We start from the raw sequence: 16,349 nt of genomic DNA on the forward strand, positions 1-16,349 counted from the left end.
ATCAAAGTAAAAGGTAATAATAGTCAACTAGTAAGTATACCTGAAAAATATTGGACAGATCTCGTAGGTTAAACATATAATGGAACCTGATTGCTGTAGGTAGGAAGTTCTGAGTCATTTTCTGATGAAGACAGATAGCAGCCTGAACGATAGTATTAACAATTTTCATTAAACTGTAACTGAAACTGTATTCTTGAAAGTTAGCATTGAGAATTTTGCTGTATATTGTGGCCAATGCATCTACTCCAGGGAAATTCACTGCGAAAACAGAGAAATGTCTCTGCAAAACAAGAAAACATGAAATCAAAATCCAAGACTACCAAATTTCATAAGCGCATGTTTACAAAATGAATGCAGCCCATTGCAAGAGATAATTTAAAAAAATAATTTCAAGTACTCATGAATCTGATGTTAAGAATTTCAATAGTGCAAGAACTTTTTGAAGTTGGCCCCCTGATGAACGATTCATGGTGGGCAGCCAGGTAAGTCACAAGGACCGACAGTTACGAGCTGGACCCCATTGAAAGGGTATGGAGGTGGTGAATGCAATTATGAGCTTTTGAAGTTTTCTATTATGGCAACACATCCAGTTGTATAGGTTCTGTTTAATGGGTTCCGTCTTGATGGTTAGTGGTCCACCTGAAAGGAAGGTTGGATGTAGAAACTTTGTTGGTGTTTCTTGAAAGAATTTAGCAATGTCTCCATTTTGCTTTTAAAGATACCTTTACCATAATAAGGTATTTACAATGATTGTTAATACACCTTTCCAGGTAGAGAAATTTAGTGAAGCTCTGTAGTCATAGAATCATAGAATGTTACAGCACAGAAGGAAACCATTTGGTCATCCTGTGCCAGCTCTTTGAATGAGCTATCTAATTCCCCACTCCCCTGATCTCTCGCCATAGCCCTGCAAATTTTCCCTTTTGTGCAAAACCTGAACTTGACGTCAGGCAATAATATTTAGTTGGAGCCTTGAATGAATAAACATCAACTAATTAAGTCCAGGCACTTGGATTTGCACGTTCGGATTTGAGATTGGATTCTTGTGTAGAAGGTCTACCAAAACAAGAAGCCACTTGCAGAACAACAGGGAACCAAAGTCTGCAATAGGAACATTATATACAGTTTCCTCAGAAGCAGAATATAATTTTACAACCTTTGTTAATTCACAGTAGCCGGTCAGTGAGATTACAAGTATCCCCATAGACAGTGCTTATTATATTCCAGAAACTGTTGTGATAAATCTGGAGGACAAAACTGGAAGGAATTTATTTAACATTTTCAAAAACTGTCCCTTTTTTCGTGTTATGTACCTCTGCTGGAGAAACATCCAAGGTTTGAATGACCTTCAGATTAAAGGCCTCTATGAAATGCTGTTTGAGGAAGTGTAGGGGCGGGTTTGCGAGGGAGTGGGGCGGTGATGACGCCAGCACGACGCGGACATGCCACGTCACGCTGATGCATCGCAATGTCCCTCCCCTTCACTTAAAGGGAGGGACGCTGTGAGGCCGACGTAGAACCCACTGGGCCACCAGCGGCCCGGCACCCAAGAGGGAGTGCCGGGCGACCATTGTTGGGCCAACTCAGGCGATTTGCTGCTAGTGCTGCACCCCACGGTTAGAGCCCGGGCCGGCGCACAACAGGCGATGATGTAGTCACCGTGCATGCCAACCCCTTTGTATCCCACCTCGACACCTTTGCAGCCCGCAGGGGGGAAGTTGCCCACGAAGCTGGCACGGGCCGATGTCAGCATCAGCTTCGCGGGGCGCTGACATCTGCCTGGAGCGCTCCTTAAAGGCCCTCACCACGGCCGGCTGCCATCATGCAGCTCGGCACTCCCTTTTTGGTGCTGGGCCGCTGGTCCAGTTGAGCATGTCCCTGGTGGCCCAGTGGCAGCCACCAAAGGGCCTGCAGACTGTGCAGTGGCTCTCCCCTTTAACTGAATTCAGCGTCCTGCCGAAACTCCGGGATCACCCCTCCAATGAGGCGGAGCGCCTGAGACAGCGTTCCACCTCGTTTGAGGGGTGCAAAGCCCAATTGCATGCTGAGGGCGGGACTTCCAGCCTGGGTGGTAAAAGTCCCGGGCCTGGAAAGTTACCGGGGCAATTTTGGTCCTTAGGAGTTACGGAGGAACAAAAGGATTTAAATGTCCATGTACACAAATCACTAAAAGCTAGTGCACAAGTACAAAAAGTAGTCAAAAGGGCTAATGGAATGTTGGCTTTTATCTCATTGGAATATTCAAAAGTGAGGAAGTGATGCTTCAGTTGTACAGAGCCTTGGCCAGACACCTTCTGGAGTATTGTGTTCAGTTTTGAGCACAGAACCTCAATTAAGATTTAAAAGCAAAATACTGCAGATGCTGGAAATCTGAAATAACAAAAATAGCTGGAAATACTCAGCAGGTGGAGAGAGAAGCAGAGTTAACGTTTCAGGTCAATGGTCTATCATCAGAACATATCTCAATAAAGATATATTAGACTTGGAAGGTGTACAGCGCAGATTCACGAGAATTATAGCAGGATTTAACAGGTTAAATTTAAAGACTGGTTGTATAAATGTGGGTTGTATTCCCTTGAATTTAAAAGGTGGAGGGGTGATCTAATTGAGATATTTACAGGTAGATACAGAAAAAACTATATCCTTGTGGAGGAATCCAGAACAAGAGAACGCAATCTTAAAATTGAAGCTAGATCAATTAGGAATGAAATCAGGAAGCACTTTTTCCACACAAAGGATAGTACAAATCTGGAACTCACTCCCCCAAAAGGTTGTGGATGCTAGGACAATTGAAATTTTCAAGAGTGAGATTAATAATTTTTTGTTGGATAAGGGTATTATGGGATATGGAACAAAGGTGAATAAATGGAGTTGAGTTACAGATCAACCATGATCTAATAGAATATCAGAACAGGCTGAATGGCCTACTCGTGATCCTATAGAAGAGCATGGCTGAAAGCCCAGGGGCAAAATAGGTGCTTGGATGATTTTTCTTGCTGAATTGGGGTCAGAATTTAACCGTATAGTGGATTTAGAATCAAAAATGGATTTATTAGGTTGTACATCGCCTGGTGGTTACTGTGGAATCTTGTTTGAGGCAAAAGTTTATTTAAGGTGTCTACAGGCAATCAGCACCAGAGGCGAATGTGTTACTTTTAGATTGTTAATGTTGCTCCGAGTGCAGATTGAATGGTTTGTTTGACAGTGTTTTGACTATCAGCGAGAGAGGAAACTGTGGAGACTGAATTCACACAAATCTGTTGAATTAGATTCAGAAGCAGAGCCAAGTAATTTTTGAACTCCAGTTTATCCAATTGAAGATTTTTTTAATAGAGGAACTTTAGTCTTATCATGGTTCCTTTGCATATTGGAAAGTCAGATAGCTTGTAGCTTATGGGTGCATATAAAAACCTGAGGTAAGGACAACAACTATTAATGTTGTGTTGTGGAGACAGATATTCAATACTGAAATCATACCCTTCTGTAATACAAACTGGATTTTGGCATTCATGACAATGTTTAGCTGATGTCAGCAAAGCCATGTTAATGGTTTATTGGACATAATCACACATATTTCGAGATACCTGCAAAGAATAGAGTAGTCTAAAATTTTTAAATTTGAATCAACTGGTAGCTAGGCCCAGAATATAAGGTAACTTGAGTGATACCAGGTCAAAAAGAACTCAAAATTAGAGCTAGGAAAAAAAATCAACTAATGATTTATAGAGAACGGGAGCAGCCATACACATCCTGATTAACCTCTATAATAGGGAGCAGCGTGGGCTGGTGCAGGAGAGTGACGGCTGTGAAGAGGGCGACTGGATTGGACGTCACCATAATCCAGGTCGGTGATTGGAGCGTGGGCAGGTACATCAGGAGCACCGAGGTCGGGGCGAAGGAACGGCGAGTGATCGTGGAGCAACTTGATTGGAGCCCAGGAGAGTCGTGATTTTGGAGCTCAGAAAAGGCGAGGGCCCAGGGGCAGCTTGGGCCAGCCCACACTGCAATATATCTGCGCCCACTAGGTCCATGCAACAGAGCTGGTCTCCAGTCGTGTTGGTTAATCCTTGCCACTGGACAAAGACCTAGCTCTGTCAAGCCCATGTAGTGGCTGGTGTGCAACAGTCACCACACATTAAAAAAAATCCACGCACAGGCATCTTCCTCCCTTCAACATATAGTTCGGGACCTGGAATATTAGGTCCTTCATTGAAACACCTGTGAACTTAATCCTTTTTGGCGTGGAAGCAAGTCATCCTCAATACGAGGGACCACCTATGATGATGATAAACCTCTACAATATTGTGTATGTGATCCCCAAGGCCCAATGAACAGCAAACAAAAGTATTAACTTGATTGAGTTCTTTCATGAAGTAATGGAGAATAAACTTATTAACAAAATTGATGACCATGAGATTAAAGGGGCAATGGCAGTGTGGATTTTAAATTGGCTGATGGACAGAAAGCAGAGAGTAGTGGTGAACCATTGTTTTTCTGACTGGAGGGAAGTGTTCAGTGGTGTCTCCCAGGGGTCAGTGTTGGGATCATAGCACTTTTTAATATATATTAATGACCTGGACTTGGGAATACAGGGCATAATTTCAAAGTTTGCAGATGACACAAAATACAGAAATGTATTAAACAGTGAGAAAGATAGTAACAGAGTTCAGGAGGACATAGGCAGACTGGTGACACGTCAGATGAAATTTAACGCATAGAAGTGTAAAGTGATTCATTTTAATAGGAAGAATGAGAAGAGGCAATATAAACTAAAATGGTCTAATTCTAAATGGGATGCAGGAACAGAGAGACCTTGGGGTGTATGTACACATCTTTGAAGTTGGCAGGAAGACTGATGAAAAGGAATCCTGTAGGTTTTATAAATAGTGGCCAAGGGCCGGATTTTCAGTTGAAGGCTTTTAGGGTGCTAATGGCGACAGGGCAGTAAATTTGGCACCCGATATAAGTTTGCACCTCCATCCGGAAAATTCACCCGAAACTCAGTGACAATGATCGGGTGCTAAATCAGATGTTACATACATGTGCTTGGCCACCCCAACTGAAAACCGCCGTGCAAAAAAAGCACCTTTCCTTGCACATGCGCAGAGGTGCCCTATAATTCCCAAAGCCAGCCGAAAGTTTAGGGTGCGGCAATATAAGTTTGCGCATGCGCAGATCCACCTGCGCACTTTGAACAGAGCGGGAGAAATGGCACAGCAGTTAGGAAGCCAGAGAGCATGCCACTTCTCTGCCATGGCTGCTGAGGCACTGATACGGACCACTGAGAGGACATGGCCTGCCTTACATCTCCTGGAGGAAGGAGGCCCCAGCCAAGAGTATTTAGAAGGATTTGGAGGGAGATGGTGCAGGAGGTATCAGCGACAGACACGGTTCCTAGAACTGCCACCCAATGCAAGAAGTTTAACGACCTCATGAGGGTCGTCAGGGTGAGTACCCTTTACATTTATGCACCTCTGCCATATTTGCAAGATCTCTGTCTCACACAATGTAAAGTCTTTGACGGAGCTGCCCTTTCTCTATGTATTCCAGGCTATAGTGTAGGCTGGTGAAGCGACCTGAAAGCTGGAGCCTCAGTTCATCAGCTATACCTTGCGCATTCAGGCAGTGCAGACCCTCTTGTCTCCTATTCATTTTCACCCCACCTCGCACTACTCTGTGACTCTTGATATGCGTTGGGCAAACGTCATCCTGAGCCGCAATCCTAGCTGGCTCTCACCTCCTCCCAGCCTTCCCACCATCTCAGCGTGCAGCCACGCAGATTATAATTACACTTCCCGACAGTAGCAACTAATCGACTATGGAAGGCACATGTGCCACATGATGAGCTGCACACTCACTCACACCACCTTCTTGTTCTTATTGTAGGTGAAATTGCCGCATAATTGCTGGGAGCAGCAGCAGACTGGAGGTGGAGAGCCTGATCTGCAGACCCTGACTGAGGTGGAGCAGCGAGCGTCGGCCCTCATGGGCACCCCAATTCGCGCAGTGGCGTCCAGCGAGGCAGAATCTCCCATGGGTAGTGACGGTATGTGTCATGTATGTAACCACAATGTAACACCACTGTATTACTGTATACACTCAACCTAGATGCACACCTTGACCACAGGGGGTGAACTCGTGGGAGACACTCCTGACCTGATCACACAGGTATAAAAATGGAGGTCCCACGCAGGGTCAGCATCTTTGGAGTCCTGTGAATAAAGAGTGACCTTGTCCCCAGAATGTGCTTCGTGTGGTTTCATACTGTAGAGTAAGCACTTTACATTGGCGACGAGAAACGGGAATTCACAACCCACGATAATGGCCACCGGTAGCACAGAGGAACAGTACTGTGTTGGGGAAGACTGGGACGATTTTGTCGAGAGGCTTCAGCAAAGCTTTGTTACAAAAGAATGGCTGGGGGATGCAGCAGCCGACAAGCGAAGGGGGCATCTTTTGACCAGCTGCGGACCTAAGACTTACGCGCTCATGAAGGACTGACGAGCACCCAAAAAGCCGGCGGACAAAACCTTTGAAGAACTTAGCAAATTGATCGGGGAGCACCTCAAACCGGCGAGTAGCATACATATGGCCCGACACAGATTTTACACCACCGACGTCGTGAAGGACAGAGCATATCAGACTTTGTAGTGGACCTCCGGCGTTTGGCCAGCCTCTCTAAGTTCACAGACGCCTGCAGGGGGGAGATGCTAAGGGACTTCTTTATCGAGGGCATCGGTCATGCGGGAATTTTCCGCAAATTAATTGAGAACAAGGATTTGACCTTGGAAGCGGCGGCGTTGATAGCTCAAACTTTCATGGCGGGCGAGGAAGAGACGAAAATAATATACACGCGCAATTCTGCCTCTAACGCGGCACTGGATCAGGGAGTCAACATCATCAATGCAACTCAGAGCCCCGCAGGCAGGCAGGGGCAGTCCGACACACCCCAGGCAGCAATAGACCCCAGAGTAGGACTTCAACAGAGACAATGACAGGCTGAACGGACATTCACGCCATTACAGTGGAAAATGCGGCCCGGGATGGGGCCATTGACACCCACTAATAGGGTACTTAAAGAGCAGTCAAAGGGACAGTCAGCGCGGAATGCCTGGCCATAGTCCCTTTGTTCCCAACGATGGAAACTTTAACTCATGCTGGAGGTGTGGGGGAAAACACTCAGCTGGATCGTGCAGATTTCAACAGTTTGTCTGCAGGAATGCAATCTCAACGGCCATTTAGCTCACATGTGCAGGAAGTCTGCAACCAGACTAATATATGAGGCAGATGGACCAGAAGAGGGTTCTTTGAGGCAGGATGACTTTTGGGGCAAATCGATGGACGCCGGGGTTCAGCGGGTCCATGTGGCGAATATTCACAGTTCATACACCAAAACGCCACCAATGCTGATGAGGGTTTTATTAAACGGTATCCCTGTACGCATGGAGCTGGACACTGGGGCCAGCCAGGCACTCATGGGCGTTCAGCAATTTAAGAAGCTATGGCCACTTAAAGCCAGTAGACCCAAATTAGCACATATTGAGACACAATTACGGACTTACACTAAAGAAATCATTCCGGTGCTAGGCAGTGCAATGTTGGCTGTCACACACAATGGGTTAGTGAATCAGCTGCCGCTCTGGATTGTCCCGGGCAATAGTCCCACACTGTTGGCAAGGAGCTGGTTAGCCGAGATGAACTGGAAATGGGGGAATTTTCACGCAATGTCATCTGTGGAGCGAAGTTCGTGCTCACAAGTCCTACAACAATTTGATTCACTATTCCAACCTGGCGTCAGAACTTTCAAAGGCACTAAAGTAGTGATTCACATCACCCTGGACGCCAGGTCAGTGCACCACAAAGCCAGAGCGGTGCCGTATGTGATGCGGGAAAAGATCGAGAGCGAATTGGATCGGCTGTTGCGAGAGGGCATCATCTCGCCTGTTGAATTCAGCGACTGGGTGAGCCCCATCGTTCGCGTCCTAAAAGCGGATGGTTCTGTCAGGATCTGTGGCGACTACAAGGCCACCATCAACCGGGTGTCCCTACAAGATCAATACCCGCTCCCGAGAGCGGAGGACCTCTTCGCCATGCTGGCAGGCGGCAAGCTGTTGACCAAGTTTGACCTCACTTCAGCCTATATGACCCAGGAACTGGCCGACGAATCTAGACTACTGACCACCATCACCACGCACAAGGGACTGTTCGTTTCTAACAGGTGCCCGTTTGGCATTCGATCAGCGGCCACGATTTTTCAACGAAACATGGAAAGCCTGCTTAAATCCATTCCTGGAACGATCATATTCCAGGCCGACATCCTCATCACGGGTTGAGAGACCGAGGAACACCTCCACTACACCGACTGGACCGGGTAGACCTGCGACTCAAGAAGTCTAAATGCATGTTCTTAGCTCCTGAGGTTGAGTTTCTGGGCAGGAGGGTTGCTGCAGATGGGATTCGGCCCACCGATTCCAAAATAGAGGCGATTCGACGAGCACCCAGGCCCTGCAAGACATCGGAGTTGCGTTCATTCCTGGGACTGTTGAACTATTTCGGGAAATTTCTGCCGAACTTGAGCACGTTGTTGGAGCCGCTACACGTGCTCCTGCGTAAGGGTTGCGATTGGTTTCGGGGGGACTGTCAGGAATGGGCTTTTGATCAGGCGCGAAACCTACTTTGTTCAAACAAGTTGTTGACCCTGTACGACCCCTGTAAAAAATTGGTTCTGACATGTGATGCATCGTCCTATGTGGTTGGGTGCGTGTTGCAGCAGGGCAATGCTGAGGGTCAACTACAACCTGTGGCTTATGCCTCCAGGTCGCTCTCTCAAGCAGAATGGGGATATGGGATGGTCGAGAAGGAAGTGCTTGCATGTGTCTATGGTGTAAAAAAAATGCATCAGTATCTCTTTGATAGGAAGTTTGAATTAGAGACGGACCACAAGCCATTAACATCCCTGTTGTCAGACAGCAAGGCTATCAATGCCAATGCATCAGCTCGCATACAGCGATGGGCTCTCACGCTGGCTGCTTATGACTACTCCATCCGGCACCGGCCCGGCACTGAAAATTGTGCTGACGCGCTCAGCAGGCTTCCATTGGCCACCACTGAGGGGGCAGCGGAGCAAAGCGCCGAGATGGTCACGGCTGTCGATGCCTTTGACAGCGCAGGCACCCCCATCACAGCCCGCCAGATCAAAAGCTGGACAAACAGAGATCCCCTCCTATCCCTGATTAAGAAATGTGTCCTGACTGGGGATTGGGTGCCCGCACATGGAGCATGTCCTGAGGAGGTCAGACCGTTCCACAGATGGATGGATGAGCTCTCCATCCAAGCTGACTGCCTACTATGGGGCAGCCGGGTAGTTATGCCCCAGAAGGGCAGGGAGGCATTCATCAGGGAACTCCACAGCGAGCACCCAGGCATTGTGCTGATGAAGGCCATTGCCCGGTCACACATTTGGTTGCCTGGAATTGAATCAGACCTGGAACACTGTGTTCGCAGGTGCACGACGTGTGCCCAGCTGGGTAATGCCCCCAGGGAGGCCCCGCTCAGCATGTGGCCCTGGCCCACCAGGCCATGGTCACGCATTCATGTTGACTACGCGGGCCCGTTCATGGGAAAGATGTTCCTTATTGTGGTATATGCGTACTCGAAATGGATCGAGTGCATCATTCTGAATTCATGCACGTCACCACTGTGGAAAGCCTACGTGCGATCTTTGCAATCCATGGCTTGCCGGACATCCTGGTTAGCGATAATGGCCCATATTTCACAAGTTACGAATTCTGAGAGTTTATGTCGGGCAATGGCATCAACCACGTCAGGACTGCGCCGTTCAAGCCGGCCTCCAGTGGCCAGGCGGAACTTGCGGTCCAAATCATTAAGCAAGGTATGCTCAGGATTCAAGGACCCTTCCTACAATGCCGCCTATCGAGTCTCCTGCTGGCCTATAGATCCCGACCGCACTCGCTCACGGGGGTCCCGCCCGCACAGCTACTCATGAAACGGACACTCAAAACTCAGTTGTACCTCATTCACCCAGTCCTGACCGACATAGTTGAGGGCAAGCGCAAGTCTCAAAACGAGTACCATGACCGTAATGCGAGGGCGGGATGTATACAAATAAATTATCCTGTATTCATCCTCAATCACGCCATGGGGCCCAAATGGCTTGAGGGCACTGTAATTGACAAAGAGGGGAATAGGGTAATTGTGGTAAAACTCAACAATGGTCAGATATGTCGTAAGCATCTGGAACAAGTTAAAAAAAAAGGTTCAACGTGGACACGGAGGAACCTGAAGAAGACCATGAGATGGAGCTCACAACACCGCCAGTGAACGAGCAACAAGAGCAATCAGAAGAATGCACAGTCCCTGCGGTCAGCCCGGACAGGCCGGAACACCACAGGTGACAGACACTCACGTCAGTGTCCAACAACCAGAGCCCCAACTGCGGCGCTCCACGAGGGAGAGTAGACCACCTGAAAGACTAAACCTATGATCCCAGTATTAAAACACTCTACCTAAACGCACGCAGCATTCGAAATAAAGTAAATGAGTTGACGGCACAAATCATTACAATTGGGTATGATTTGGTGGCCATCACATAGAAACATAGAAACATAGAAACATAGAAACATAGAAACATAGAAAATAGGTGCAGGAGTAGGCCATTCAGCCCTTCTAGCCTGCACCGCCATTCAATGAGTTCATGGCTGAACATGCACTTCAGTACCCCCTTCCTGCTTTCTTGCCATACCCCTTGATCCCCCGAGTAGTAAGGACTGCATCTAACTCCCTTTTGAATATATTTAGTGAATTGGCCTCAACTACTTTCTGTGATAGAGAATTCCACAGGTTCACCACTCTCTGGGTGAAGAAGTTTCTCCTCATCTCGGTCCTAAATGGCTTACTCCTTATCCTTAGACTGTGACCCCTGGTTCTGGACTTCCCCAACATTGGGAACATTCTTCCTGCATCTAACCTGTCTAAACCCATCAGAATTTTAAACGTTTCTATGAGGTCCCTTCTCATTCTTCTGAATTCCAGTGAATACAAGCCCAGTTGATCCAGTCTTTCTTAATAGGTCAGTCCCACTATCCCGGGAATCAGTCTGGTGAATCTTCGCTGCACTCCCTCAATAGCAAGAATATCCTTCCTCAAGTTAGGAGACCAAAACTGTACACAATACTCCAGGTGTGGCCTCACCAAGGCCCTATACAACTGTAGCAACACCTCCCTGCCCCTGTACTCAAATCCCCTCGCTATGAAGGCCAACATGCCATTTGCTTTCTTAACCGCCTGCTGTACCTGCATGCCAACCTTCAATGACTGATGTACCATGACACCCAGGTCTCGTTGCACCTCCCCTTTTCCTAATCTGTCACCATTCAGATAATAGTCTGTCTCTCTGTTTTTACCACCAAAGTGGATAACCTCACATTTATCCACATTATACTTCATCTGCCATGCATTTGCCCACTCACCTAACCTATAACTGATCCAGAGTCAATGGAATGTTGGAAAATGACTGTCAATGCATCCACTATTTCCAAGGCCACCTCCTTAAGTACTCTGGGATGCAGTCCATCAGGCCCTGGGGATTTATCGGCCTTCAATCCCATCAATTTCCCCAACACAATTTCCCGACTAATAAAGATTTCCCTCAGTTCCTCCTCCTTACTAGACCTCTGACCCCTTTTATATCTGGAAGGTTGTTGGTGTCCTCCTTAGTGAATACCGAACCAAAGTACTTGTTCAATTGGTCTGCCATTTCTTTGTTCCCAGTTATGACTTCCCCTGATTCTGACTGCAGGGGACCTACGTTTGTCTTTACTAACCTTTTTCTCTTTACATACCTATAGAAACTTTTGCAATCCGCCTTAATGTTCCCTGCAAGCTTCTTCTCGTACTCCATTTTCCCTGCCCTAATCAAACCCTTTGTCCTCCTCTGCTGAGTTCTAAATTTCTCCCAGTCCCCGGGTTCACTGCTATTTCTGGCCAATTTGTATGGCACTTCCTTGGCTTTAATACTATCCCTGATTTCCCTTGATAGCCATGGTTGAGCCACCTTCCCTTTTTTATTTTTACGCCAGACAGGAATGTACAATTGTTGTAGTTCATCCATGCGGTCTCTAAATGTCTGCCATTGCCCATCCACAGTCAACCCCTTAAGTATCATTCGCCAATCTATCCTAGCCAATTCACGCCTCATACCTTCAAAGTTACCCTTCTTTAAGTTCTGGACCATGGTCTCTGAATTTACTGTTTCATTCTCCATCCCAATGCAGAATTCCACCATATTATGGTCACTCTTCCCCAAGGGGCCTCGCACAATGAGATTGCTAATTAATCCTCTCTCATTACACAACATCCAGTCTAAGATGGCCTCCCCCCTAGTTGGTTCCTCGACATATTGGTCTAGAAAACCATCCCTTATGCACTCCAGGAAATCCTCCTCCACCGTATTGCTTCCAGTTTGGCTAGCCCAATCTATGTGCATATTAAAGTCACCCATTATAACTGCTGCACCTTTATTGCATGCACCCCTAATTTCCTGTTTGATACCCTCCCCAACATCACTACTACTGTTTGGAGGTCTGTACACAACTCCCACTAACGTTTTTTGCCCTTTGGTGTTCTGCAGCTCTACCCATATAGATTCCACATCATCCAAGCTAATGTCCTTCCCAACTATTGCATTAATCTCCTCTTTAACCAGCAATGCTACCCCACCTCCTTTTCCTTTTTATTCTATTCTTCCTGAATGTTGAATACCCCTGGATGTTGAGTTCCAGCCCTGATCATCCTGGAGCCACGTCTCCGTAATCCCAATCACATCATATTTGTTAACATCTATTTGCACAGTTAATTCATCCACCTTATTACGGATTCTCCTTGCATTAAGACACAAAGCCTTCAGGCTTGTTTTTTTAACACCCTTTGTCCTTTTAGAATTTTGCTGTACAGTGGCCCTTTTTGTTCTTTGCCTTGGGTTTCTCTGCCCTCCACTTTTCCTCATCTCCTTTCTGTCTTTTGCTTTTGCCTCCTTTTTGTCTCCCACTGTCTCCCTGCATGGGTTCCCATCCCCCTGCCATATTAGTTTAACTCCTCCCCAACAGCACTAGCAAATGTGGTTGCAGGGTGGCCAAGACTGGGAATTAAACATACAGGGGTATCTGACAATTCGGAAAGATAGACAAGAAGGGAAAGGAGGTGGGGTAGTTCTGTTAATAAAGGATGATATCAGGGCAGTTGTGAGAGATGATATTGGCTCGAGTGAACAAAATGTTGAATCATTGTTGGTGGAGATTAGAGATAGTAAGGGGAAAAAGTCACTGGTGGGCATAGTTTATAAGCCCCCAAATAATAACTTCACCGTGGGGCGGGCAATAATCAAGGGAATAATGGCGGCATGTGAAAAAGGAACGACAGTAATCATGGGGGATTTTAACCTACATATCGATTGGTCAAATCAAATTGCACGGGGTAGCCTGGAGGAGGAATTCATAGAATGCATACGGGATTGTTTCTTAGAACAGTATGTTCCAGAACCTACAAGGGAGCAAGCTATCTTAGACCTGGTCCTGTGTAATGAGACAGGAATAATAAACGATCTCCTAATAAAAGATCCTCTCGGAATGAGTGATCACAATATGGTTGAATTTGTAAAACAGATTGAGGATGAGGAAGTAGTGTCTCAAACGAGTGTACTATGCTTAACAAAGGGGACTACAGTGGGATGAGGGCAGAGTTGGCTAAAGTAGACTGGGAACACAGACTAAATGGTGGCACAATTGAGGAACAGTGGAGGACCTTTAAGGAGCTCTTTCATAGTGCTCAACAAAAATATATTCCAGTGAAAAAGAAGGGCGGTAAGAGAAGGGAGAACCAGCCGTGGATAACCAAGGAAATAAAGGAGAGTATCAAATTAAAAACCAATGCGTATAAGGTGGCCAAGGTTAGTGGGAAACTAGAAGATTAGGAAAATTTTAAATGACAGCAAACAATGACTAAGAAAGCAATAAAGAAAGGAAAGATAGATTACGAAAGTAAACTTGTGCAAAACATAAAAACAGATAGTAAAAGCTTTTACCGATATATAAAATGGAAAAGAATGACTAAAGTAAATGTTGGTCCCTTAGAAGGTGAGAAGGGGGATTTAATAATGGGAAATGTGGAAATGGCTGGGACCTCAAACAATTATTTTACTTCGGTCTTCACAGTGGAAGACACAAAAACCATGCCAAAAATTGCTGGTCACGGGAATGTGGGAAGGGAGGACCTTGAGATAATCACTATCACTATCACTAGGGGGGGTAGTGCTGAACAGGCTAATGGGACTGAAGGTGGACAAGTCCCCTGGTCCTGATGAAATGCATCCCAGGGGATTAAAAGAGATGGCGGAAGTTATAGCAGATGCATTCGTTATAATCTACCAAAATTCTCTGGACTCTGGGTAGGTACCAGCAGATTGGAAAGCAGCTAATGTAACGCCTCTGTTTAAAAAAGGGGACAGACAAAAGGCAGGTAACTATAGGCTGGTTAGTTTAACATCTGTAGTGGGGAAAATGCTTGAAGCTATCATTAAGTAAGAAATAGCGAGACATCTAGATAGGAATAGTGCAATCAAGCAGACGCATGTTTAACTAATTTACTGGAATTCTTTGAGGATATAACGAGCATGGTGGATAGAGGTGTACCGATGGATGTGGTGTGTTTAGATTTCCAAAAGGCATTCGATAAGGTGCCACACAATAGGTGACTGCAGAAGATAAAGGTACGCGGAGTCAGAGGAAATGTATTAGCATGGATCGAGAATTGGCTGGCTAACAGAAAGCAGAGTCGGGATAAATGGGTCCTTTTCGGTTTGGAAATCGGTGGTTAGTGGTGTGCCACAGGGATCGGTGCTGGGACCACAACTTTTTACAATATACATAGATGACCTGCAAGAGGTGATAGAATGTAGTGTAACAAAATTTGAAGATGACACAAAGATTAGTGGGAAAGCGGGTTGTGTAGAGGACACAGAGAGGCTGCAAAGAGATTTAGATAGGTTAAGCGAATGGGCTAAGGTTTAGCAGATGGAATACAATGTCGGAAAATGTGAGGTCATCCACCTTGGGAAAAAAAACAGTAAAATGGAATATTATTTGAATGGGGAGAAATTACAACATGCTGCGGTGCAGAGGGACCTGGGGGTCCTTGTGCATGAAACTCTTTTAGAGTCTACCTGCAAAACATAAAATATTAAACCGTGCCACCCGCCCTGGATGACACAGCATCCTTGTGCATGAATCCCAAAAAGTTAGTTTGCAGGTGCAGCAGGTAATCAGGAAGGCAAATGGAATGTTGGCTCTGTTTGCGAGAGGGATGGTGTACAAAAGCAGGGGGGTCCTGCTGCAACTGTACAGGGTATTGGTGAGGCCGCACCTGGAGTACTACGTGCAGTTTTGGTCACCTTACTTAAGGAAGGATACACTAGCTTTGGAGGGAGTACAGAGACGATTCATTAGGCTGATTCCGGAGATGAGGGGGTTACCTTATGATGATAGGTTGAGTAGACTGAGTCTTTACTCGTTGGAGTTCAGAAGGATGAGGGGTGATCTTGTCGAAACATTTAAAATAATGAAAGGGATCGACAAGATAGAGACAGAGAGGTTGTTTCCACTGGTCGGGGAGACTAGAACTAGGGGGCACAGCCTCAAAATACGGGGGAGCCAATTTAAAACCGAGTTGAGAAGGAATTTCTTTTCCCAGAGGGTTGTGAATCTGTGGAATTCTCTGCCCAAGGAAGCAGTTGAGGCTAGCTCATTGAATGTATTCAAATCACAGATCGATAGATTTTTAACCAATTAGGGAATTAAGGGTTACGGGGAGCGGGCGGGTAAGTGGAACTGAGTCCACAGTCAGATCAGCCATGATCTTATTGAATGGCGGAGCAGGCTCGAGGGGCTAGATGGCCTACTCCTGTTCCTAATTCTTATGTTCTTATGTTCTTATGTTCAATAAGACTTTGGGGGGGGGGGGGGGGAGGTGATGTCATGTATGTAACCACAATGTAACACCACTGTATTACTGAATACACTCAACCTAGATGCACACCTTGACCACAAGGGGTGAACTTGTGGGAGACACGCCTTACCTGATCACACAGGTATAAAAAGGGAGGTCCCACGCAGGGTCATCGTCTTTGGAATCCTGTGAATAAAGAGTCAAAGTCACAGAGTGACCTTGTCCCCAGAATGTGTCTCGTGTGGTTTCATACTGTAGAGTAAGGACTTTACAGTATGTGAATGGTATTTGCGATTTATGTGAGTTCCTTGTCTCCTGATATCAAGTGGCCT

At 46.3% G+C, this 16,349-nt stretch overlaps 1 protein-coding gene across 1 annotated transcript in view; it reads right to left on the minus strand.

Annotated features, from left to right (window-relative positions):
• Positions 1-16,349, minus strand: part of dnah9l (dynein, axonemal, heavy polypeptide 9 like) — a 668,659-nt gene that overhangs the window by 265,514 nt on the left and 386,796 nt on the right. The window contains exon 49 of the mRNA XM_070873660.1: positions 41-280. Coding sequence (XP_070729761.1) covers positions 41-280 — 240 coding nt within the window. The remainder of the gene's footprint in view (positions 1-40; positions 281-16,349) is intronic.

Source organism: Pristiophorus japonicus, chromosome 3, assembly GCF_044704955.1.
Source record: "Pristiophorus japonicus isolate sPriJap1 chromosome 3, sPriJap1.hap1, whole genome shotgun sequence".
Lineage (NCBI taxonomy): Eukaryota > Metazoa > Chordata > Chondrichthyes > Pristiophoridae > Pristiophorus > Pristiophorus japonicus.